Here is a 26,032-nt window from a genome sequence, read left to right on the forward strand (position 1 = left end):
GATTCGGAAGGCTTGAACCCCATTTTCTTGAATATTCTGTCAATTTTCTGGTTCCAGGCCCGTTTCGATTGTTTCAGCCCATAGACGCTGCATTTCAACCAACAAACCATGTCATCAGGGGTGTCCTGCACTCAGTGCACCTGTTTTGCTTATTTAACTGTAACACCTCGACCAAACTCGTGTTTTTTTAGTCTGACCTTGAAATGCGGTCAGGCATATATTAATATATTTTGTAACGATGGTTCTACAATTGATGAAGGGACGGTAAGGTGGTTGGTTGGAGCTCCTGGCACCAAATTCAACTCCAGCTTGACATCTTCTGGAAGCGATGGATCCGGGAATATCTGCCGATGCTGACAAAGCGGACAAAATGGTTCGGTGAAGTGAAACCTCTTGCGAATAGAGAACTGGTTCTCATAGTAGACGATTCCCTGAGAAACGGCTGGTTGCGTGGATGAGTCCTGGGAGCTGTGGCTGGGAAGGACGGGAGGATCAGGCAAGCTGTTGTTCAGACTACAAGAGGGATACTGCGTAGACCTGTATCAAAACTGACTGTGTTGGAGGTACAGGCTGACGGTAAAGCTGGCTCTGATGACCAGTGTTACGGGGGGAAGAATGTTGCGCATGGGAACCCTAGCTCCCATAAATCAACTTTGGCCGATAAGGTCGATGCGCCGCGGCATGCCGCTTGACGAGAAGCGTTGACAGACAGTGTGTCAAACTGACAGATTATGAAACGGCTTGTCATGACAGGGGAGAACACAGAACGAAAACAATCTTTATAGTAGCTTGCCAGTCGTGACAAGCCGTTTCATAATCTGTCAGTTTGGCAGTTACACCTAAATTTGATGAAAACATAATAAATTTAACTTCAGTAAGCGTGGACGGATTAGATAATCCGTTCGCGAGGCGGAATCCAAAGATCTCCGCCGATGAATACAAGTGGAAGCGCCAGCGTAAGCGGAAGAAGAAGCGGCACACCTGTCGCTCAACTGCATCTACGCCGGACGCAGCGACGACCAGCCTGTCGCTAATAAAAGCAGCAAACCCGTTCGCGGGAGGAGGCATTCAGCGTTCTCCACCAAGGGTGGAGAAGGATGCACCTAGAAGCGCTAGTGTGGGTGGGAAAGGCAGCAGTATGCCTACCACGCCGGACACAGCGATGAATGGCCCAGCGCTAATCAGGGCGATGGGAAAGAATAGGGACGCACTAGCTAAAGTGGTAGCAGAGTCACAGCAGCTCGATATAATTATCGAGTTCACCAAGGACCTGAAGCAGAGCTTGCTCATGCTTCGAAGAACCTTGTGTGCAGCGACCAAAACACACAACGACCACGTGGCGCGTGCTGGAGAGGTGAAGAAGGGGACCGTGAAGGCGTCGAACTCAGTGCAGACGAATGCCTGCCCGTTGACAGGGTGTCGCAACGCGGCTGAGAAAGCTACTGAGAGCGCTACCAACAGCGGTAAGGCGTCCGCCAAGCGTATGAGACAGTCACAAAAAAACGCCTGATCGGTGAAAGCCCTCAAGTGAGCGGGTTGGCGGAGCCAATCGATCAACCAGCGGGAAGCACCAAGACAGGTGGCCCGTGGATCGAAGTTAAGGCCAAGAAGAAAAAAAGAAAGAAAAAGGAAGCTTCTCCTAAGCCGACAAGGGCGACGCTCTAATCCTGAAAACCGACGAGTCGAAATGCTCGGAGGTTTTGAAGGCCATGAGAGGAGATGCCCTAATCAGGGATCTGGGCGCAGACGTGCGGAGCATCCGCCGCTCACGCACTGGCGAAATGATCCTCGAGTTAAAGAAGGACGCCACCAAGAAAAATTGCGCATACAAGTCGGTTGCGGAAGGAGTGCTCGGGGAGGGAGTACAGGTACGTGCTCTCACACCAGAAATGACTCTCCAGCTTAAAAACCTGGATGAGATCACCGATGTGTGTGAGGTCGTACAGGCCCTCAAAGAGCAAAGTGGAATGGTGGTGGCAACCGAGGCGGTTCGCCTGCGTAAGGGTCCTGTCGGGACCCAGGTAGCCACCATACGACTTCCGCTGGCGGACGGAAACGAAGCCCTGAAAGCTGCCAGGCTAAAAGTAGGGTGGTCGGTATGCCCACTGAGCGTGCTCAAGCAGTCGGAGGTTTGCTTGCGATGCTTCGAGCACGGGCATAAGGCCTGGAACTGCAAGGGGCCAGATAGAGATCAATTGTACAGGAGATGTGGCAGTGCTGGTCATACAGCAAGGAACTGCGCGGAGCCGCTCAAGTGCTTGATCTGTACCGGTAAGCGGAACGCAAAGCACGTAACGGGAGGTCTAAGGTGCCCGGCTGGTGTGCCGGCGACCAAGCCACGATCATAGTGCAAGTGACACAACTCAACCTGAACCACTGCAGCACGGTTCAGCAGCTGTTACACCAAGCAGTTTCCGAGTCGGCAACGGACATTGCCATCATCTCGGACCCATATCGCGTCCCTGCCGGAAACGGCAACTGGGTCTCGGATGGGTCCGGGACGGCGGCTATATGGACGACAAGCAGGTTCCCGGTTCAAGAGGTTATGTCAAACGTAGACGAGGGATTTGCGGTTGCCAAAGTGGATGGAGTGTTCTACTGCAGGTGTTATGCTCCGCCGAGATGGTCTATCGAGCAGTTTACGCGGATGGTAGACCAGGTATCAGTTGTACTGACTGGTCTAAGGCCGGTGGTTGCGGCGGGAGACTTTAACGCTTGGGCGTTAGAGTGGGGAAGTCGTCGCACGAACCATAGGGGTCGGATTCTGCTTGAGGCACTGGCAAAGCTCAACGTAGATTTGGCCAACGTTGGCATCACAAGTACCTTCAGTAGGTGCGGTGCGGTGCGGAGTCTATCATCGACGTGACTTTCGGCAGTCCTGGTCTGATAGGAGACTGGAGGGTAGACAATGGCTACACTCACAGTGACCATCAGGCGGTCCGCCATGGTGTCGGTCAGATAACGAGGCGGCAGGTGGCAAGCCAACACTCCAACCACCCGTGGATGCAAGACATCATACTTCGATCCCGAAGTATTTGTGGAAGCGATCCGGAGAGAGTGCGGTGATCGCGGTATGCCCGATCCGAACGCTGATAATTTGGTTGAGGTATTGTCGCGATCGTGTGACGTTACCATGCCTAGGAAAGGTCGACCTAGGTATGGCAGGTCACCGGCTTACTGGTGGTCAGATGAAATTGCGGAACTCCGCGGAGCGCGCTTTCGTGCGAGCAGAATTATGCAAAGAGCTCGTTCGAACGAAGGCAGGGCTGAATGTCGAGTATCACTTGTTGCTGCACGCGCAGCGCTTAAGAGTGGGATAAAAGCTAGTAAACGAACCTGCTTTGAAAAGTTATGTGCTAGCAGTGCTGTTAATATTCATCAGCATAGCGTACAAACTTCTGGATTATCAGTCTACCTTACATTGAAAATCTGCTTGCTTTGATCAAACGTACATAATAACTAAATGCAGCAAGCATGAACTTTATGCACGAGAATATAGAATATCAGCGCCCTGTGATATTGTAACAAACTGATATTCACGTTTGAGGAGTGAAAATCAATAAAAAAAATTTATGTTGTGGTTTAGTATCTATTGCGTTCAGCTGTTGGACATAAGATATTTCTTTTCATTAACTGCATTTAAAATTGTGTTTTACCTGAAGTGAATATCACCTTCTGGATTTGAAAATCACTTTCTCCTGTTCTATTTCCACGATATAAGCATTGTTGAAAATTGGATGCGATCCAGGAAACTGGACCTAGCGCATCATAAAACGGACGTTATCGTGGTGAACAACCGCAAGTCGGAGCAGCAAGCAAATATCAGCGTCGGGGACTGCACTATTTCGTCAACGCGGTCCTTAAAACTCCTTGGAGTCATGGTCGACGACAAGCTGAAGTTCGGGAGCCACGTCGACTATGCCTGCAAGAAGGCTTCCACAGCTATTTCGGCATTGTCTCGTATGATGTCTAATAGCTCTGCGGTATATGGCAGCAAGCGAAGGCTTTTAGCCAACGTGGTCCAGTCCATACTCAGGTATGGCGGGCCGGTGTGGTCATCGGCGTTAGGTACCAAAAGCTATCTAGCCAAGCTGGAAAGCACCTATCGTCCAATGGGCTTAGGAGTGGCGAGTGCGTATCGCACAGTTTCACATGACGCAATCTGCGTCTTAGCGGGTATGATGCTTTGCTTATTGGTATCATCATCAGCGAGGACGTAGAGTGCTTCAACCAACGTGGAACTAGAGGCATACGGAGTACCACAAGATCGGCCTCGATGATCACATGGCAGCGGGCATGGTCTGATTCCACAAAAGGCTGGTGGACACATCGACTTATCCCGGAACTATCCGGGCGCCACGGCGAAGTCAACTTCCACCTGACACAAATTCTGTCAGGGTATGGTTGTTTTAGACAGTATCTGCACAAGTTTGGGCATGCGAAGTCCCCCGCCCGGTGTCCCGAATGCGTGGACGTTAATGAAACTGCAGAACATGCACACTTAAAAAAGTGCCGAAGTCAGCAAAATTTTGCCGAGATTTGGACAGTCGAGAGTTCGGTAAAATTTTTTATGTTACCAAACGTTAGTAAAGATCCGTAAACGTCGATTTGCAAAACTGAAATTTTCACCGAACGCTCGGTTGTCCAAATCCCGGCAAATTTTGCTGAGTTTTTTAAGTGTGTGCTTTCTTCATATGCCCTCGTTTCGCGGGCTGGCGTGAGAAGCAACATGATGGCAGTGAGCGGACAGGACACTACTCCGGATAACTTAGTCCAAAGGATGTGTTCTAGCTCGGACGTCTGGGGAGCGGTCAATGCGGCTGCTGCCCAGATCGTACTTGAGCTACAAAACCGCTGGAAAGCCGATCAACGGCGAATAAACAGCCTAACTACCATAGTCCAGTAGTTATCTAAGAGCGTGCGTTAAGCACAATAGCCCCTCCCTGAAGTAATACCGATAAGGTGGTGCCAGGGGGGATTGAGGCTGGAGACTCGAGTAGGGTTTTAGTGGGTCTGGATTCTCACGCCCCAGTAGGGGGGTTGGTATACCAAACCCCACTCCCTGAGTTGTCTTCTCAGGTGTCTGATAGCAAATTTCCCTACTCGTTAAAATAAAAAAAAACCCTGCTTGTCACCATCCGTCTTGAAATCAGATGGTGGCCGCATGATATATCTCCTGTGTTTTACCAGCATGTTGTCCCGACCTGCGATGACCGGGATGCCGTCGAATAGCCGTCGGTAATCAACATGAAGTACCGTTATCCGGTTACGGATGGTACCTCTACCGGACTAGGTCCAACGGCGCTGTAGTCTTTGATTTCGATTCTTTGGAAGTAGGGCTGCCTAACCGGTAGTACCGGTAGTACCGAAACCGGTAATACCGATCAATTTTTGGATACCGAAATACCGGTTTTGGAAAGGCAAAAAACAGTATTTCCGGTATTTTCTAATGTTCCAGTTTTTTCGAACTCCTTATTTGAAGAAGAACTAAGCTTGAAAGAAGATTGTAAAACTAATAGAAAAACAACATTTGCTGTTAATGCTGATGAGATTCTTCGACTACTAGCAATGAAAATGGTGAAACTATGGCTCAAATGATTATAGCTCTTAAACCCGTTTAAGGTACAGTAGAGCATCCTTGCCAGACGTCGCGTTTCGATTTATTTTTTAATAACTTGATATTTATTTCAGTCGCTCTTCAGCTGCGAACGGCACGAGACGCATATCTGCTCGTTCGTAGTGGCGAATATTGTACGGCAACGTTTTTGCGCTCGTACCGGTATTTTACCTCGCGAAATTTATTATTTTCCGCTTCGTCAAAAAGTGAGAAATACGGAACGTTTACATTTGGCTATCAGTAGCCAGAAAAAGGAATATTCATACGTATACATAGTATCCACAATTGGCTTCCCCAGTAGCAGTGTACTCAAGTAAGTACCTATTGTCTGCAAAGAAACCGAACGAAGCAGCAACAAAGGTCGTACGAGACACACAGCGAAGATCGCGCCACCCTGGACGCCAAAGTTTGATGAGGCGCCGCGGCACGCTGGAAACCAAATATTGGTGAAGTATTCAACGTAGAAGTACCATATAGAATTTTTCTTTTTTAAGTTTAGTCTTCTGATTTTATTTACCTATTTTTTTTTATTGACCACTGCTTATTGACTCCCCCTTGCATACGAATTCACTTCTGTATTCTGCGGAGAGCTTATTGCTCCCGCTCAAAATGAAAGACTCGAATGTTGGTTTGATCAACAATGTTGATTCTAACGGTGAGGAAATGGAAGAGGAGTTCCTAGGATTCCCAACTCCCGGCCCTTCACAACCTCCTGTACCTACTCCCCCACTATCACAACCCCCTATAAACCAAAGGAAGAAAGCTTACCCAGATGGCTCAAAAGGACCGTTTGTTGTCTACTTCCGGCCCATAAGTAAACCATTGAACATTATTCAAATCGGCAAGGACCTGGCAAAACATTTCTCGGACGTAACCGACATTACGAAGGTGAGACCGAATAAATTGCGAGTTGTCGTGAGGAGCTTGAAGCAAGCAAACGAGATTGCTAGCTCTGAGTTCTTTACGAGAGAGTATCGCGTGTACATCCCTGCCAAGGATGTAGAAGTTGACGGTGTAGTCACCGAAGGGAATCTCACTGTCGAAGATCTTCTGCGTTGTGGAGTTGGCTGTTTTAAGAACCCTATAATGCCGAAGGTAAAGATACTGGACTGCAAGCAATTGCAGTCAGTATCAATCGAAGAAGGGAAGAATAAATTCTCCCCATCGGATTCCTTTCGTGTGACTTTCGCTGGATCTGTTCTACCGAACTACATTCTCTTGGATAGGGTTCGTCTACCTGTACGCCTGTATGTACCGCGGGTCATGAACTGCCAGAACTGCAAGCAGCTAGGCCATACAGCCGCCTTCTGTTGCAATAAGGCACGCTGCATCAAATGTGGCGGAAATCATGAAGAGAGTACCTGCAGTGAAGAGACCGTAATCTGTCTTTACTGTGGGGAATTTCTTCATGATCTTTTGGTATGTCCCACGTACAAACAACGCGGGGAAAAATTAAAGCGTTCTCTTAAAGAACGCTCAAAGCGATCTTATGCAGAGATGCTAAAGAGAGCTACACCACCTATACCAGAAAACATCTTTAGCCTTTTGTCATTTGATGAGGGTACATCTGATGATCCCGTCGCAGGAGCTTCTAGTACCTTGCAAGATAGATCTAGAAAGAGAAGAAAGAGTAACTTTCCTAGTCCTTCTCGCAAGGGACGCAAGATACCCCCAGGCGGGACAACATATAGCACAAAACCACAAAAAGGAAGCGGTTTACAAAATCCGAAGCAGGTACCTCCTGGTTTGCAAAATTTTAGGTCAAATCAGGAATACCCACCGCTTCCTAGAGCACCAAGAACCGCAAGTGCACCTCATTTTCAGCTAGAGAATAACTCAGGATTCTTGAAATTCTCGGATATCGTGGACTGGATACTAAAAACATTCAATATTTCGGATCCTCTTAGAAGTCTTTTGTTTACTTTTCTCCCTACAGTAAAAACATTTTTGCAACAACTTGCTACACAATGGCCCCTTCTTGCTGCTGTCATGTCCTTCGATGGCTAATACATCGAGAAAAAATGGGAATTCAATAATGGTGTTACAATGGAACTGCAGAAGTATTATCCCCAAGTCTGATCTTTTTAAACAATTAATTAACATATATAATTGTGACGCGTTTGCGCTTTGCGAAACATTTCTCACTTCAGATAACGAGCTCTATTTTCAAGATTTTAATATAATTCGTCGGGATCGAGGATCACATGGCGGGGGAGTACTTTTAGGGATCAAAAAGTGCTATTCCTTCTTCCGAATCGACCTCCCCTCCTTCCCAAACATAGAAGCTGTCGCCATTCAAGCTATCGTAAATGGTAAAGACATCTCTATAGCATCGATTTATATTCCTCCGGCAGTACGGTTCGAACAGAGGCAACTTTACGACATAGCAGAGTTGCTCCCAGCACCATTTCTGATTTTAGGAGATTTTAACTCTCACTGCACACAATGGGGGTCGCTATACGACGATAACCGTTCTTCTTTAATTTGTAGTCTGATTGACGAATTTCATATGACGCTTTTAAATACCGGGGAAGCGACACGAATACCCAATCCTCCAGCCCGTGAAAGCGTGCTCGATTTGTCCCTCTGCTCGACGTCACTAGCGTTAAATTGCCAGTGGAAGGTAATTAACGATCCCCACGGTAGTGATCACTTGCGAATCGTTATCTCAATTGCTAATGGTTCAGCCTCCTCGAATCCTATCAATGTCTCATATGACATCACGCGAAATATTGATTGGAAGAGTTACGCATCTACAATATCCGAAGCTGTAGAGTCTTATGAAGTACTCCCTCTGGAGGAAGAGTATACGTTTATCACTAGCTTGATCCTCGACGCCGCGACTCAAGCACAGACAAAACCGATACCGGGTACAAGAATTAATCGACGACCTCCCACTAACTGGTGGGACAAAGAGTGCTCTGACCTGCACGCGAAAAAGTCTACGGCGTATAAGGACTTTCGAAAACATGGTTCGATAGAACTGCTTAGGAAGTACGAAGTACTTGAGAGGCAAATGAAAAGTCTGATGAAAGCAAAAAAACGCGGTTATTGGCGACGGTTCGTGAACGGATTATCTAGAGAAACAGCGATGAGTACTCTTTGGCAAACTGCTAGACGCATGCGGAATCGTAACGTTACAAATGAAAGCGCGGAATATTCGAATCGATGGATTCTCGATTTTGCCAAGAAAGTCTGCCCGGACTCTGTACCGTCACAGAGATCTTTTCGCGATGCATCCCCGTCGATTACAAACGAACCGCCGTTTTCAATATCAGAATTTTCAATTGCTCTCCTTTCGTGCAACAATAATGCTCCAGGGTTAGATAGAATTAAATTCAACTTGCTGAAAAATCTACCTGACTCTGCTAAAAGGCGTCTATTGAACCTGTTCAATAGGTTTCTCGAGCTAAATATCGTTCCGCATGACTGGAGACAGGTGAAAGTTATTGCTATTCGGAAACCATAAAAACCAGCCTCCGACTACAATTCGTATAGGCCGATTGCAATGCTCTCCTCCATCCGGAAATTGATGGAGAAAATGATCTTATTTCGTTTAGACAAATGGGTCGAAACGAACGGCTTACTTTCAAATACTCAATTGGGCTTTCGCAAAGGTAAAGGAACGAACGATTGCTTAGCGTTGCTTTCTACAGAAATACAACTCGCTTTTGCTCGTAAAGAGGAAATGGCGTCCGTATTCTTGGATATTAAAGGAGCTTTTGATTCAGTTTCTGTAGAAGTCCTAACCGAGAAGCTTCATTTACGAGGACTTTCACCGAATTTGAATAATTTTCTGCTCAATTTGTTGTCAGAAAAACGCATGCTTTTTACACATGACGATCTGACAACCTCAAGAATTAGCTACATGGGCCTCCCCCAGGGCTCTTGTTTAAGTCCTCTGTTATATAACTTCTACGTCAATGACATCGATGATTGTCTTGCTAACCCATGCACGCTAAAGCAACTTGCTGACGATAGCGTTGTATCCGTAACGGGCAACAGAATCGATGATCTGCAAAGTCCTCTGCAAGATACTCTGGATAATTTGTCCAGCTGGGCTCTTAGGCTTGGTATCGATTTCTCCCCGGAGAAAACTGAGCTGGTCGTTTTCTCTCGGAAGCATGATCCAATACAACTGCAGCTTCTGCTAATGGGTAGAACGATCTCGCAGGTTCTAGTCACTAAATATCTCGGGGTCTGGTTCGATTCTAAATGCACTTGGGCATGCCATATTAGGTATCTGAAACAAAAATGCCAACAGAGGATCAATTTTCTCCGTACAATAACCGGAACCTGGTGGGGCGCCCATCCAGGAGATCTTATAAGGCTATACCAAACAACGATACTGTCGGTTCTCGAATACGGTTGTTTCTGTTTCCGCTCCGCCGCGAACACGCACATTATTAAGCTAGAGAGAATACAGTATTGTTGTTTGCGGATTGCCTTAGGATGCATGCAATCGACACATACGATGAGTCTAGAAGTGCTGGCTGGTGTTCTTCCGTTGAAACACCGTTTTTGGGAACTGTCCTACCGTCTGCTCATTCGATGTGAGGTTATGAACCCATTAGTGATTTGTAATTTCGAGAGGCTTGTCGAATTTCAATTTCAAAGTAGATTCATGACTTTATATTTCGATTACATGGCTCAAGATATCAGCCCTTCTTCATACACTTCCTTTTGTGTCGCATCGCAAGATACTTCTGATTCTGCTATATTCTTCGATATCACCATGAAAGAAGATATAATTGGTATCCCGGATCAAATTCGTGCACTTGAGATCCCCAAAATTTTCTACAATAAGTTCGTAAACGTTAGTTCTGATAAAATGTTTTTTACTGATGGATCTAAGCATAATGAGTCCACTGGCTTCGGTGTCTTCCATGAAAATATTACAGCTTCTTTCAAACTCGATGCTCCTGCTTCTGTATACGTGGCAGAATTGGCCGCAATTCACTACGCTCTTGGGATTATCGAAACAATGCCCACAGACCATTACTTTATCTTTACAGATAGTCTCAGTGCTATAGAGGCTCTCCGCTCAATGAAGCCTGCAAAGCATTCACCGTATTTCTTGGGGAAAATACGAGAGCTTACAAAAGCTTTGTCCGGGAAAAAATACCAGGTTACCTTAGCGTGGGTCCCTTCTCACTGTTCCATTCCGGGCAATGAAAGGGCTGACTCGTTAGCTAAGGTGGGCGCAATCGAAGGGGAAACTTATTATAGACCAATTGCCTATAATGAATTTTTTAGCGTCTTGCGCCAGAGAGCTCTCATCAACTGGCAATCCTCATGGAATAAAGGAGAACTGGGACGGTGGCTACATTCCATCACTCCTAAGGTATCGACGAAGGCGTGGTTCAAGGGGCTGGATTTGGGTCGAGACTTCATTCGTTTGATATCCAGGCTCATGTCCAATCACTATACGTTAAACTCGCATCTCTACCGAATAGGACTTGCAGAAAGCAATCACTGCGTTTGTGCGATGGCTATCACGACATCGAGCATATTATATGGTCGTGTACCGAATTTTGTGGTGTCAGAGCCCAGCTAACAGATTCCCTTCGGGCCCGAGGAAGACAACCAAACATGCCGGTGCGAGACATTCTGGCGAGCAGGGATCTTCAGTACATGACTCTGGTTTATAACTTTCTAAAGAAAATTGACGTAAGAATTTAATACGCTTTTGTATAATTCGCAGACCAATCGCCCCAACGATTTCCACGTAACAATGCCACCCCAATGAAGACACATTAATTCTGACCCGCACCCACGAGCGTAGTAACTGGAACGCTGAACAGCGTTTATCTACTGGACCCTGTCCATCGCTAATAGTAGAAAACAATAACGAGCTTTGAAACCTTGAAACCTATCCCTCCTTGTCCTCCAGCTTTGGAATATAAGTAATTAAGCCATACTAACCCCAGTAAATCGGGTGTAACGATCGTACCCTCTAACATAGTATATAAGCAGTATTGAACATGTTATAAAAACTAGACATAAAAAAAAGTTGGCTCCTTAAAGCTATCGTATACGAGCCTGTACAAATAAACATTTCCTTCAACTCAACGCCTATTATAATTAATCTACATCAATGGAGTTTCTTTCGGCTTTTAAGACTGCAAAGCCGAAAGAAACTCCATTGAGTGAATTACAAATCGACAAATCATGCCTGACTGTCAGTCGTCGTCATTTGAAACAGTCACTAACTTCGGCTGAAGCTTTCTTGAAACGTTCTGTTCAACAAATGAAACAAGTCACTTCATGTAAGAGAAAGTCAGCTTCGTGGGGGTTGAGTCCGCCTGGAACAGAATATCACATTGCATCGGAGCGCGCATCATACAGCTATTGGCAGTGATGCCCTGAGCTATCATCGCCACGGATGCCTTGCGTTCGGTGCGCTATCGTGCCGCCAGTCATCGGTATCGCCGGCATTCCAGCCGCGTCAATGGTACTGATTGGTGTGCAGCGGGCAGTCGTTCGCAGCCATCCGAAGGGGTAAGTCTTGGGCGATCCTTAGTGCTAGTGTAAATAAGACATTGCACAAGCTCCATTTATTTGTTTCGACGATACCTGCCCCTGATCTGATCCTTGCGCATTCTTGCCTTTAAAAGATCTGCCAGGAAATAATTTAGGATATTTTTCAAGTCTTTCGAGTGATAGGGGTGGTAGGGGCAATATGGGCCACCTAAGCAAAACGCTTCATAAAACATGTAGCGCGTAATCAAAATTCTAATAATTGCCATAAACTTACGATTTGACATGTCTTTGATAAATTATCAATGTTAGAATATTGATTGACTATGAACAGCCATTAAATTTAAATGTTTAAAAAATGATACTTTTTGCTTCGTTCAAAAACCATACGGGGCATAATGGGCCACCATACGGGGCAATATGGGCACATTAGTTAAAGTTACCAATTTAGCCAGTTTATACTGGAAAATAACAAAGGATTATATCATATAGAAGAAAAGAGAAATGGTGACTATTTTGATTTCATTCAGCGGTTATTTTATGATTGTTTCTATTTAACGATTTTTTTTTCAGTTGCACAACATATGCAACATGGCAGTTCAAGTGGCAGGTAGATGAACGACACAACTTTTGCTCTGTAACCGCTATTTTCGGGTTGATTGTTGCTTACAATTACGCAGCATTATACTTGACTATGTCATTTTTATGTTTATATTACTTTCCAGCCTTTATTGGTTATGTACAAATACATTGCCAGGCATGTTCGTTATGCCCCTTACAGCCATGCTAATCAAAAACAATTATAATAATGCGATAAAACAAAAAAATATCTCAATCATACAAAGTAATTGTTCGTATATGGTAATAGTAACCATATATGGAGTGGAGAAGTTCATAGCACGCAACAAATGGCTATAGAGCTTATTTTATGGATTGCAATTCTTATAGTATTTTTACATTCCTGAATCGGCTCGAGTTTTTTCTCAATATCTCAGACATGTCAACGAATTTGGACGCGATTTTTGTTGAGATGCTTATTAAGAACATTATCAACAAGTCCATTAATCAAATTAGCGAAATTGATTGTCCAATATGCCCAAACGAACGGTGGCCCATTTTGCCCCGTATGCTCATTATGCCCCTATTACCCCTACTTTAATTAAACAAGCAGATGAAATCTTCAAACTACTATCCTCGAATAGTGCGATTCAATTTTGTAAATTACCTCCTTTTTCTGAGGTCACAATCTCCAAAGCCAAAACCGGCACTCAGTACAGCTATTTATCGCTAAAGGGACCTTTCTTTCCTCAATATGGAATGGATAATTTTCCCCGTCACTTAAAATTAAAGCTTGTATAACGAGTCATCGATAGTTTCTTTAAAACTGCAAATATCAGTGTGTGTACAACAGGGCTTGTTCGTTCACTTTGACTCAATGTTAATTCATTTGACAGTACCGTCTCAGTCGAGCAAAATTTGACCAAGTTGCGTATTGAACATTTGTAGAACCAGTTATTATCTACAATTTTGCTGAATAAAGTTTTACTGTATCTTTTGTATTTACGGTGCTACGATGCTAGTATCTTATTAGTGATTAAATGAATGCTCATTTAGTTACTAATTACGTACTAGCATTGTAGCATCGAAACTACAACAGATACAGTAAAACATTATTCAGCAAAATTGAAGATAATAACTAGCTATACAAATGTTCCATACACAACTTGGTCAAATTTTGCTTAGCAGAGACGGTACCGTCAAATGAATCAAAATTGAGTCAAAGTGAACGAACAAGCCCTGGTGTACAATTAAAAGTTTTACGAAAGGGTGCAAATTATATCGCACGTTCTCGCACAACGGTTATGGAAACGGAAACAGAATAATGTCCAATGCGTTTAGCAAGCCCATGTTAAGATTTGCTAGCCATAATTGCTCAAACTAATATGAATTCTATGAAAACTTAATAAAAATCAATCTAAAAATCTTGAGATTAATTCAAGTAAAACAATTATATTTCCCATATCGCTAATCTATTATTGTAGATAGTAGCATATATCTACGTTGAATAACATTTTATTTTAATCCTAAAAGATTAGATATTTCTATCTAAGTCACTAACAAACTACAAGCTTAACCCGGTAGCAATCTTACATACACATAGTTACTTCCCAACTTACATTACTGCTCACTGTTGACCAGCTCGAACCATTGTCTCATGGCGTCGCTCAGCACCAACGGTAGCTGTCCAAGATCGCGTACGATCACATAGTACGGAAAGGGAAACACATCCAGATAGGACTGCATCACAATTTCACTCCTATCGGCCGTAAAGAGTGGCACCCGGATGTCCATGATTGAGTGCTGCAAAAGTGAAAACAAAACTCATTTTTCTACTGTTCATATTAAATTAGGTAATGCATTGGAAACGCACCTTATTCTCCGGGTTATCAATGATCACGTAAACCACGAATATTCGCTGCAAGCGAGCCAGTTTGACGGAGTTTTTCACCTTCTTTTCTCCCTCGCTGTAGATGTTGCGGCCATCGCTGAGCACTAGAAGTAAATTTTCGAAAATACTGTTGTCCGAGCCAGCGGCATCCTCCGAGTTGAATGTCCGCACGAAGTCGAGCAGCTCGGCAATTCGGCTCTGGTTCTGTTCGAAATTCAACGAATTAATCAGCTTGGCCCCATCGAACTGATCGGAATGCTTGAGCAAATTTTTCGGGGCCTCTCCGAACGACATCACATTAAGCCGGCCACTTTCCAGCAGCGTCAGCGCTTGAGACACCAACGAAATCGCTTGCAGTGTCAGTTCCTTCGAATTGTTATGGTCCATCGATTTGGAATCGTCCACGGCAATGGTAATTTTGTAGTCCCGCTGGGCGGCCTTCGTTCGACGCAGCCAGATTTTGTCCTTCCGGAATTGCGACGCAATATAGGGGATGATCTTTTTCATGTTGATACGACGACCCGTCCGGTAGTCACCCTTCAGCCGGGTGCACTTGGTTGGTTCCAAAATCAGCCGGAGCTGTTCACAGAGTTCCCGCGCGTTCGGAAGCATTCGATTGGAAATCCGCTGCCACCGGTCGAAGTCATCGTGGCCCGGCTGGGAGCCGGCTCCGCTCACCGCCAGCGTTTCCCGTTCGACTATTTTGCGCATTTCCAGCAGCTCCGCTGCCGCCGGTTCCTCCGGCAGTGTCATGTCGTGCAGGATGTCCATGCTTGGGTGGGAGAGAAACAAATTTAGGTAAGCTCAATTTAGCATTTTGACAAAAGGTTTTATACTTACAGAGTGTGTGCGGTCGTTTCCGTTCCTCTTCCAACCTGTGCCGTTTCGACTGTGTCTCCTTCCACGTCAACGTTTTCCACCGTATTCGCCTTATCACGGGCAGTTTCATCCTTCCGACTTGGTTTGTCTTTTTTCTTTTCATTCTTTTCACTTTCCAACAAATCCTGTTTGTTTTCCTGGCCATTTTCTTCCTGCTCTTCAACGTCCATCAACTCATCGGTTCCTTCCTCTTCTTCATCCGCTTTCTTATCCTGTTCCTCCTGGTTTTCCTTGTGTTGCACCTTCTTGGACTGCTCCTCGGTGGCATTATCCAGAGTCGTCTTGTCACTCTGCTTCGCATCTTTCACATGCTGATATTCTTCTGCGGTTTCTTCCTGTTCTTCGTTCGCTTCCGCCTCATCTGCCTTCTCCGCTTTATCCTCCCTATTGATCTCGGCAATGGTTTTCAGCCTCTTGTTTTCCGCCTTGTTCGGATCCCCCAGGCTTCTATCGTCATCGGTGTTACCTTGTCGGCGCTTCTCCTGCTTTTGCATCCTCTCTTTCTGGTCACGATTCGCCCGAGTTTCTTTCGATTCAGCAATCCCTTGATGACCGCTTTCGGATTGTTCATTTTCCGCCTGTCCAACCCCGTCCTTATCTTCTCCGGTGTCCTGTTCGTGCAACTCATTTTCCTGCTTGGATTCCGGCTTTTCGTTCGCCACCTGATCGCTTGTGCCCTTGTTCTCACTATCGGGCATCGCTTCGATGCGATCCTCCTCCGAACGTTTGTCGTTCGATTCCCGCTGTTCGGTTTGTTCCTTTTTCTTTTCGCCGCCGTCATTAGTTTGTTCTTCTTGTGGTTCGTCTTGCTCGTCTTTTTCTTTATCCGGTATTTGCTGGATTTCCTCTTCCTCCTGTTCTGGGGTCGGTTCTTGTTCTCCTTCCTCTTGCTTGTCGTCCAGTTTCAATTCACCATCCGGTTTTTCTTCTTCCTCTTCATCCGATGAGTCACCGTCGGCATTTTGTTGAGTACTTTGCTCTTCTTGTTGGTCGTTTTCCTTCGACTCCTCTCCCTCTTCATCTTGTTGCTCGGCACTATCCTTCATATTATCAACGTCAAATGGATTTTCCTGGTCCTCCCCTTCATCCTTTTGATTATCCGGCCGGTTATCATTATCCAAGTTGAATTCCTCATCCAGATCCAACTCTTCCGGCTGTGGTGGCTCCTCCAACTGATTGTGGTAAGGATTTTCCTGCTCTTCCTCCCCTTCCTGATTGTTCATATCTTCGATATCCTTGGGTTTCTCTTTCTTTCGATCATCCTTCGCCTGATCGATCGCATCCAATCCCTCCTCCTCGTCTCCCGGAGCCTTTTCCTTCTCCGAATCTAAATTGTTGTGCTGTTCATCCGCCTCTCCCGAACCTTTCCCATCCTCCTCCTCCATATCCTCTTCCTTTTCGTCGTCTTCTTTTTCCTCGTCATCACCCCAAATCTGATCGTCCAACTTCTCAGCCCCTTCCTCCGTCTCACCCATCTGCTTGTCCACATCCTCCTCCTCGTCTTCCTTCTCCTCCTCAGAATCATCACCCTCAGGCTTCTCCACATCCTGCAGCTTCGACTCAAAATCCTCACTCATATCAATTCCCTTCTCCTCTTTGTTATCCTTTTCCTCCTCCTGCTCCTCGTCCTTCTCCTGTCCCGGTTTCTTCGCATCCTCCAGCTGATCCTCACTTTCAATCTTATTCGATACATCCTTCTCCCCTTCGCCATCTTCAAAACCGAACTTTTCCCCACTCTGCTGGTTCTCCTCCTGCCGTTCACCTCCACCATCCTGATCGTCATCACCCAGCAAATCTCGCGGCACGCAAAAACCCTTACTACCCAACTCAATGAACACGGTCAGCATAACCGAGAGCATTTTCGCACTAATCTTATGCGCTCCCAGCTGCTGAACGAGGTAATACTCGACCAACAGCTCGTACTGTTCGAGCAGCGGAACCAGCCGAACGAGCTTCTGCACGACCGACTTGCTCGCCGCCGGATCGCCAATGTTTTCCAGCACCAACAGGAGCCCGTCCAGCTTGCCGGACAGCTTCCGTAGGTTCAACGTTTGCAGGTCCTGCAGCAGATTGTGGTTGATTTTTTGCTTTAGATGCTGCGGTTGTAGTGCGTTGCCTCCGTCCTGGTCCTGATCGTCCGGCTCCTCCTCATCCTTGGAAGTTGTTGCCCCATCGGTTGAGGTGCCTGTCGGTTTCTCTTCGTCTGGCGCGGAGTATTTTTTGAAGAGGTGTTGCATGGCTAGCAGAACCGTGTGGATAATGTTCTCCAGTTCGTTGTTGACGTTCTGGCTGGTTTGGGATGGGTTTTCATCGGTGGTTTCTAGTTGCTCCTCCGTTTGATTTAGGCTATCGTTAGTTTTTTGAACGATCTTCAGTAGATCGGTGATGGATTGTGCGTAGATTGAGTGTTCGTTTGTGTTTTCGACCTTTAGTTTATCACTGAGGGCTTCTAGAGTGCGGCAAATATCTTGGAACTGCTTGCGTACTCGTAAAACCGTATCACCAGCGATGTATGTTTCGTCGAATTTTTTCAACTCATCACTTAACTTGACTGTCAAGCTTAAACAATCATGCGACAGTCTCGAAACCGGGGCCAGCGCTTTCTGATCCATTCCAGCATCACTCGGAAGCACTTTCAGCTCTTCACGGGGCTCCGCAGGAGCACACTTCAGCAGGAGATTGAACTGTTCCAAAACACTTCGTACTTCGACAAGGCAACGCTTCATGGTTCGGAACTGTTGGCGAGCCTCTTCGAACCGGAACTTTTGAGCAGTCGATTCCAAACAACCACTCAACTGTGTCAGCTCTTGTATGCGGTCCCTCAGCTGACAAACACTGGCGATGGATTGACCTAGCTCTTTCCGCTGGGATTGCACCAACAGGAACAGATCCGTGGCAAAGCCACGAATCCGATCGATATTCATCACCCCGACTTCTGGATTCGGCTGCAACATCACCTTCGACAGTAGTTTAATCTTAAAGACACACTTCGAGTAGTACAGATTCAGCTTATCATTCAAAAACACGAGATGTTGATTGACCTTACGATACTTGTTGTTCTGAGTCAGCGATTCGACGGCAAATGGCTTGATCGTTAGATCCACCGGATCAGATTCTATGGCAGCCTCAATAACACCACTTCGATAGCTAAGCCCCAGCTGCGTTAGGCTCTTGTAGAAGTCGGCCAAAGCCTTTCGCTTTTGATTGAGAATCTGCTTGGCTTGTGACTTTTGCTTCGGTTTCGGTTGCTCGCGGTTCACCTCCAGCGCACGAAGATATTCAATGGTTTCGATCTGGTCGTGCAGGAACGTGTCCAAGCTGTAGATCAACCCCGGGAAGGGTCCGTGTAGGATCGCCTGCTTAACGACACCGCGAGAGGTTAGGAAAAAGCGGTCAATTTTGCTGAACAACTCCTGGTTGGCGGTTTGCTCCTTCGGTAGGTCGGTGGCGAGTGAGAACTTTTCCTTCAGCTTCGCTGAGGCCATGAAATTTTTCACGTCCACCATGTAGTAGGTGATCTTCGGGTCCGAGCGGAGGGTTTTGACCTTTTGCTCTTCGGCATCGTTGATCTCCTTCGCCGGATCTTTCGGGCTGAATATGGGAAGGATTTTTTCCCGGATTGCGGTTTCGAACTCCTTCAGGAACTTGTGCAGCTGGCGATGCACTCGGGCGATGTTATTTCGCATACTAAAGTAGGATAAATCCTTATTAAAGGATTCAATTTTAACAAAATCTTTCAGTTTTTTCTCGATCGGAGTTCGCTTCGACTTGATGTATTCCTCGATTTCCGCCGAAAACTGATCGTAATACATGTGCAGATTATGCAAAACGGCGACGATCGTGTCCTTTTTACGGTTATCTTCATAGCTGAGATAGATAAGATACTGTTCGAAGGACTTCAGCATGCGAAGTCGTGTGCTGAACTCTCCGTAGCTGGAAGACTCCATAAACTGTTTCAGAACTTGAACCAAATCTCCGATTTGAACCGAACCATCCTCGACCTGCTGCTCGTCTTCCAACAGCTCATCCTCCCCGAAGTAGCGTTCGACTTTCCTATAATCCAGCAAATTCCCCAGCTTCGCCTTAGAATCACTTTGCAAAAATTCGTGCAGCAAATTGTACATAAAGAACCAATATTTGCAGGCTTTTCTGCGAACATTCTCGTACGTTTGTCCCATGCAATCACGCCAAAACTGGAGTTCCATGCGCATCCAGCGGTGCACGAACGTTACGATTTCGGCCTCCAGCTCGCGCAGATTGTTCGCCCGATGGGCGACAGCGTTCCACTCGTCGATCTTCTGCCGCAGCAGCTGCAGCCCGGTGCTAAAGCGGACAATCGGAGCCGTCGATGGGAGGCCGTAGATCCGCTCCAAGATTCGAATGATATCTTTCAACCCAGCGTGGTCTGGCCATTCCAGTAGCAAAGCTCGGACTCGCTCTTCAACCTTTTTGAGAACCGCGACGCACTGTACGACCTCCGCTGTGTTGGAATCTTTATAGAAATTGTATTTTGCCGACGTCGCCAACGGCGACTGCAAATCTTGGTCGTCGTATTTCTCCCGCAGCAGGCCAATTAGCAGGCTCAAACCGGGGTAGAAGCTTTCATCCAGTTTGCTGTTCAATGCTAGCTTATATTTGCGCATCAGCTGTTGGAAAATTGTGATTTTTGTTTTGAATGGAGAGATGAAATCCGGTGCCGCCGTTTCTGGCAAATCCGCTGCAACAACATCCGGATTGTAATAGTACGAACGGGAGAACTTATTCATCAAATACATGAAGCTCTCGCAGATCAACGCATAATCCTCGTGGCTAATCGTGTCCACCAGCTTTTGCCCTCGTCCAACCTTACCGACCTTAATCACCTGCTCCAGCGTGTCATTTTGAATGAAATCAGCAAAATCTTCATCCACATAATTCGGGAACATATCGCTAATCTCTCGCTCCGCGAGCACTTCTTCACTTTCCTCCTCGCAGTGACTCTTAGTCTGATACAAACTGTCCTCTTCGGCTTGTTTCTTGCGCCGCAGGTGCTCCTGCTTTTGCCACACTTGATTGCAAACATTCACCAGTTTATCCAAATCCACGAACTCGTCCTCTCCGATAGACCCTCGCAGCGTAATCACATTCCTCACCTCCTGCAGTTTGGACTTCAACAAGCGGAAATAGTTCGCCTCGCTGTGGTCGATCTTCTCCAACAGCGAATAAACATTCACCCGGTGTCCTCCTCCTCCGGTAGTTTCCACATCAAACAACTCAATCGGCTTAACCATTGGGAATTGAACGAACTTCTGAACGATTTTAGTCAGCGCATCCCGCTCGGAAAGGTCATAAAACACTCCACTACTGCTCTTAACCTCAATCGAATCCCTTCGAATCAGCAGCGAGTGCCTCACGCCGGCCAGACCGTACTTCAACGCGGCTACCGAGCAGCTTAACGGTTCCAAAAAGTCCCGATAGTAGGCACCGTACCGCTTCAACGTGTGATGTTCGAACTTTTCGGCGGTATTCATCCACAGTTCGATCTGCTTAATGGTTTCGTTCGCCTTCAGCTGGAAGGCTCCGGTTTGGGTGCAGTTTTTAACCGGATTTTTCACGTCAACCTCAAACTCCCAGCACTGAGTGGCCGTCTTGAGTAGTTCCACCAACGTTCCCGGGTGACAACAAGATAGGAGGAAATTGTTAATGTCCCTAACGAGCTCGCTGTACAGGTTGTTCTCCGGACGGAGGGCAACTTTCCGGGATAGCTTTTGTCGCTTAGCAACCAGCGTGTTTAGATGGTCCGTGAATGAGCGCTTGGTTGCTTCCCCTAGACGTCGGTAGCTCATGGTGATTGCCATGTAATCGTAAACCTGAACCAACGTCCGGTAGTGGGCAATGTCCTCGTCTGTGTATGCTTTTTTTAGAGAGTTCTTTTCCACTGGATCCATCAGAGGTAGGTGAACCATCAGGTTTAACTCGAGCGCTCCCATGAGGGAGCGCAGCAACGAAACCAGTCGCCATTGTGAATTCCTTTCACTGCTAGAGAAAAATTTGCTGTAGTCAGCATTTACTTCCGCAAGCGTTGCTTGCTGTACTACATTTCGGAGTTCGTCAATCAGTTTGTTGAAATCTTGTAGGAATTTTTCACTTGAATCACAATTAAATAACTTTTTCAACGTATCAATTTCGAACAACAACTTTTTCGCATCTTCAATTGCGTTGCGTAACTCAACACTGTGCAAAGCCTGCTTCGATCCCATCAGCGTCGAATTGCTCCACATGGTATCTCTCATAACCTGCAGCATTTTTCTCCATTCGGGAAGCTCTCCCAATCCGGTCGAGCGAAGCTCGCCATTATTTTCCAGCACAACGTTTAAAACATTTGAGGTCAAAATAGCACCGTGGAAGGTCTGACTGGTCACCTGCTCAGGACACGCTTCATAGTCGGATTCCGTACCATTTTTATAGCACACCGCACCTTCAACAGCCAAAGAACCGAGCTGGAAGTTGTAAATCTGCTTTCTCCAACTCTTATAGTACGATGTCAAACAACCATACGCACCCGGTGGTAGGTTTTTCATCACATCATCAATCTCCAATTTCCCGGAAGCCACCAACTCATTGAAGACCGCCATCACTTGTACTACGCTTCGATGTTTCACATCATTACGCTGCTTAAACAATTCCAGTACATCCAGATTGAGGGAACGAACATTCGCCACGTAATCCTGGTTCACCACTGAACTTCCGGCCGTCAAACTTTTCACCAAAAAGTACTCATAAAGTGGAAGCACCTCAACCTCAAACTTATTTCCGCCATCTTCAAACGATTCAAATTGCTCCACAAATTTTCTATAATCTTCCAACCGACGTACATCTTGGCTTAGTTGATCGTCACCCAACTGATCGTAGGTCGGTAAGTCCTGAATCAGCTTCAAGAGGCGTCCAAGTTTCTCATCTTCAACTGCCAGCAGGCAGTCCCGCTTCTCCAACATCATCAACGGAGCTTGGGCAGCCTTCGCAAACCACGAACGCCTAACATCAATGGTCTTACCGTGACTAAGCAGAGCTAATCTCTTCCGGAACTCATCATAATCGAACAGGCGAGTCAACCTCGGAACCAGCCGCAACCCTTCATTGAACTCCACCAACGCTTGCCGGTGGTCTACTTGCTCCCGAGAATATAGTGGCAAACTGTTGAGGAACGTCTTGGAGTAAACTTTCCTTCCCTCTGCCAGGGGATGACTGCTCCGTTGCACCGAATCCTCCAACGAGCGAGCCACCGCTTTGAACCGTTCACAATTGTGACCTCCTTCGAACAGGGCAAGACAATGCTTCTGAACCCATTTGATGTGCAGCATGATGTAGTCCACCAAGGCGGAGTTCACTTCCCTGTTGACGAACAATTTCCGGCCGGAAAGTGTGATCAATCGATTGATCCAAAAATAGGAACCAACTAGCTTGGTGTAAATTTCACCGTTCAAAGTAGTCGACCGTAGGGTTTCCTCAACCAGCGGTCTAAAATTCACGAGGAAGTCATAAAGTTGTTCAATCAAGTGATTTCCCACGGAATCGTTGATCATCTTCAACGTCACGGCCTTCGAGTAGGATAGAACATCAATTTGGCTCAGTTTAATCGATTGTTTAACCTCAATGGGTTTTAGAGTCGTATCAAGAAGCAGAATCGCACCAATCCGATACTGATCCACACTAGTATCCTGCCGATATTCTCGTATTTCCGGGAAAAGGGAATGATCCCACGGCAGATGTCCACCACCAGCAGCTGCAGCTGCAGCAAATTTTTGGACAGTTTCAAAAAGAAGGTCATTTAATTCAACCAAATGCTGCAAAACGGTCTCAACCGTTGCTGAATCACCGGGTGCCACCTCGAACTTCTCCTGTTCGGAATGCTGAAGGTCTTTGTAGTCTGAAAATCCTTGACCCGAATCGAACTTCTGTCCGGTACAATTTGATTTAACCTCAAAATCAACTTCGACGACTTCCTGAGCGGACGGTACGATTTCATTCTTGCACTGATATTTGCCCACAATTTTCAACGATTCTGCCAGAAAGATGTTTCGGCACTTAACGTCTTGAAAACTGCTCATTCCATACAACAAATACAGACAATATTTCAAATCACTCAAACCAAACTCCTGTTGCTCACCGAACTTCGTCGAAATGTTAACCAACGCCCCGATAGTATCGGTAACTCCGTACTGGTGACACCGAAGCACACACAACAACGGTTCCGCCTGCAACTTAATCAACTGCAGCCGGTTCAGTTGATCCGATCTCAGCACAACATGACCGTAGTCCACCAGATCCACCACCTCCGTCGCCTTCTCAATTTCCTCCTCAACAGCACTTCTCAGTGCCGTCCTATAATACTCCAATCCATAACCCAACAAATCCGTGCCGGACGACCTCACGTAAACCTCCAGCGCACTGATCAGCAAACACTTCCTCGCCGGAACTCCCATCCGTTGGTTCTGCCCAACCAGGTAGGCAAACTTCAGCACATGCGCAACCCCAAACTGGTTGAATTCGGAAACCTTCTTCACCCCGCGATGAACGGCCAGTATGGCACCAATCAACCACCCCTGCCGCACTCCATTCTCGTACACCAACTTCCTCAAATCATCCTCCGAGTAACCCTCGCGGTGGAGCGCCAGCTCCACGCACCGATTGCGCATCGCCCGTGAAATCTCCCCGTGCTTCGGATCCAACGTGAGGAAAGCCCGAAAATTCGCATGCTTACGAATAACCTCCGCCTCCTGGTTCCCATCCACACCCTTCTCCGAAATCAGCAACGTACCATCCGGTTCGAAGATCGGATTCAATCGATCCAGTATAGCCGACGAACACAGATTGACGTGTTCCAAACAAATGTACTGACCTTGCTTGAGCGATTTGACCACCTTGGAGTCGACCCACTCGAAGTAACCGCCCGTGTTGAGGCTTTCCGCCTGCTGGGATACACGGAGCAGTACGGCCAGGACCGCTTGCATCGAACGGAGCCTCGGATGCCATCTGGTGGTTTGGTCGTGATCGGCTAGCGCGCTGATCACTTCCTGTAGGGCTGCGAGACGTTTCCGGAACAGGGAGAGCTCCTCGGTCTGTACGTTCTGGGTGGTAAATGCTGGAAAGAATGAAGGATGTATTTTTAGGTGAAACTAGCGGAGGATTAACTAGGAATATTGAAGATTAATAAAAAAATGACTAGAAAAAGGGCTCAATAAAGAAACAAAGGTGAGTATCGGTAAAATCCACTTAGACTTATTTCAATCAAGTTCTATTGATGCCTAGACTGATCGACACAAGATAGAGGTTACTGACTTCGTCTCGCTCCAAGAAATATTGCATATCTCCAAGCAATGTGATCTTGAACTTCCCAGTTAGGACCTCGCTAACTGTTGGTACTTGTTGTACTTAGTCATCATTCTTCCAATAAACATACAAAAGATCACCTCCATCAAAAACATTTCCAGGTCATCGATTTTCCTTGTCCGGTTGAGGAACTTAAGGCCTCTCGGACGTCGATACTTACAGCCTCTGGACATCATCAATCAAGACAGACATCAATTGCATGAACAAGACCATCGTCACCAGGGTATGCTGTATACCTGCTACGATGTGTCCCAATTTCCAGTTGAGTGGTGGTTGGTTTCGGTCATTGAGTAGGACAAATACAGCAAATTGCCAGCAAAACAAATTGCCAGCAAATCAAACGTGAAGCTTTGACGCCTTCTAATGAGCTGGAGGAGCGATGAGTAGTCGTCCGATGAGGTAACCGGCGAAGGATGGCCTCGATTTGAGCCATGACGGTCCAAAGATCCTCAAATGTCAACTACACGATGCCGACGACATGCTTCAGGTGGGTTTTTACTGACTTTACGGCAGCTTTCCACAATCCTTCAAATTCTGGTACCTCTAGCAGGATGAAAGGCCATTTACTTTCACGGCTGGGACAAAAGCATTCGATGGTGTTCACACCCTACTGATTCTAGAACTGCTGATATAAGTTGTTCAAAATTCATGATTCGCACCTCGGAAGTTTGCGACGTTAACCGAGTGCAATTCATGAATCATTCTTCGTAGTGATTTCGACGACTTCCAGGTACACAGCCTTATTTGCCATGCAGACGAAAGCAGCTACAAATGGCGACGTGACCCTTGTTTAATCCAGAAAGGGCCGGCGTAATCCACACTGATTATAGCGAATTGGGGCGATGACACCAATCTCGATACTGACAGGTTTCCCATTAGTTGATTGGCTATCCTTGAGTTCGGAGGCATTTAACACATCAACGTGAGATAAATAGAATGATGGATCGATCTTTCAGGAGCGATTTTTGACAAAGAGCATTCAGAAGGTCGTTAGCTGATCCGAAGTGAAGGAGCTTGATGTGCATCCGCTGGATAAACCGTTGAATCACCGGATCTTTATCTGGTAAGATAATTTGACGGCAACTTTTAAACGGTAATAGCGACCGGTATAGATAGGACGAAGCAAGGTTCGTTTTCGAGGACTCGTTTGATTTCGTCAGCAAAGTGTGCATGTTGTACGACGTGAATAATGGTTTTTGCTGGAGGGCAAAGACCAAAAAACCTGTCTATTTTTTATT

General features: G+C 46.3%; 1 protein-coding gene across 1 annotated transcript in view; it reads right to left on the reverse strand.

Moving 5' to 3' along the window:
- Window positions 1-14,117: 14,117 nt before the first annotated feature.
- LOC128738218 (midasin) overlaps window positions 14,118-26,032 on the reverse strand; it is a 31,656-nt gene continuing 19,741 nt past the window's right edge. The window contains exons 5-7 of the mRNA XM_053833195.1: window positions 15,387-24,546; window positions 14,529-15,318; window positions 14,118-14,458 (exon numbers count right to left, since the gene is read on the reverse strand). Coding sequence (XP_053689170.1) covers window positions 14,276-14,458; window positions 14,529-15,318; window positions 15,387-24,546 — 10,133 coding nt within the window. The 3' untranslated portion in view covers window positions 14,118-14,275. The remainder of the gene's footprint in view (window positions 14,459-14,528; window positions 15,319-15,386; window positions 24,547-26,032) is intronic.

The sequence above is a fragment of the Sabethes cyaneus genome, chromosome 2 (assembly GCF_943734655.1).
Source record: "Sabethes cyaneus chromosome 2, idSabCyanKW18_F2, whole genome shotgun sequence".
In the NCBI taxonomy this organism is placed as follows: Eukaryota; Metazoa; Arthropoda; class Insecta; order Diptera; family Culicidae; genus Sabethes; species Sabethes cyaneus.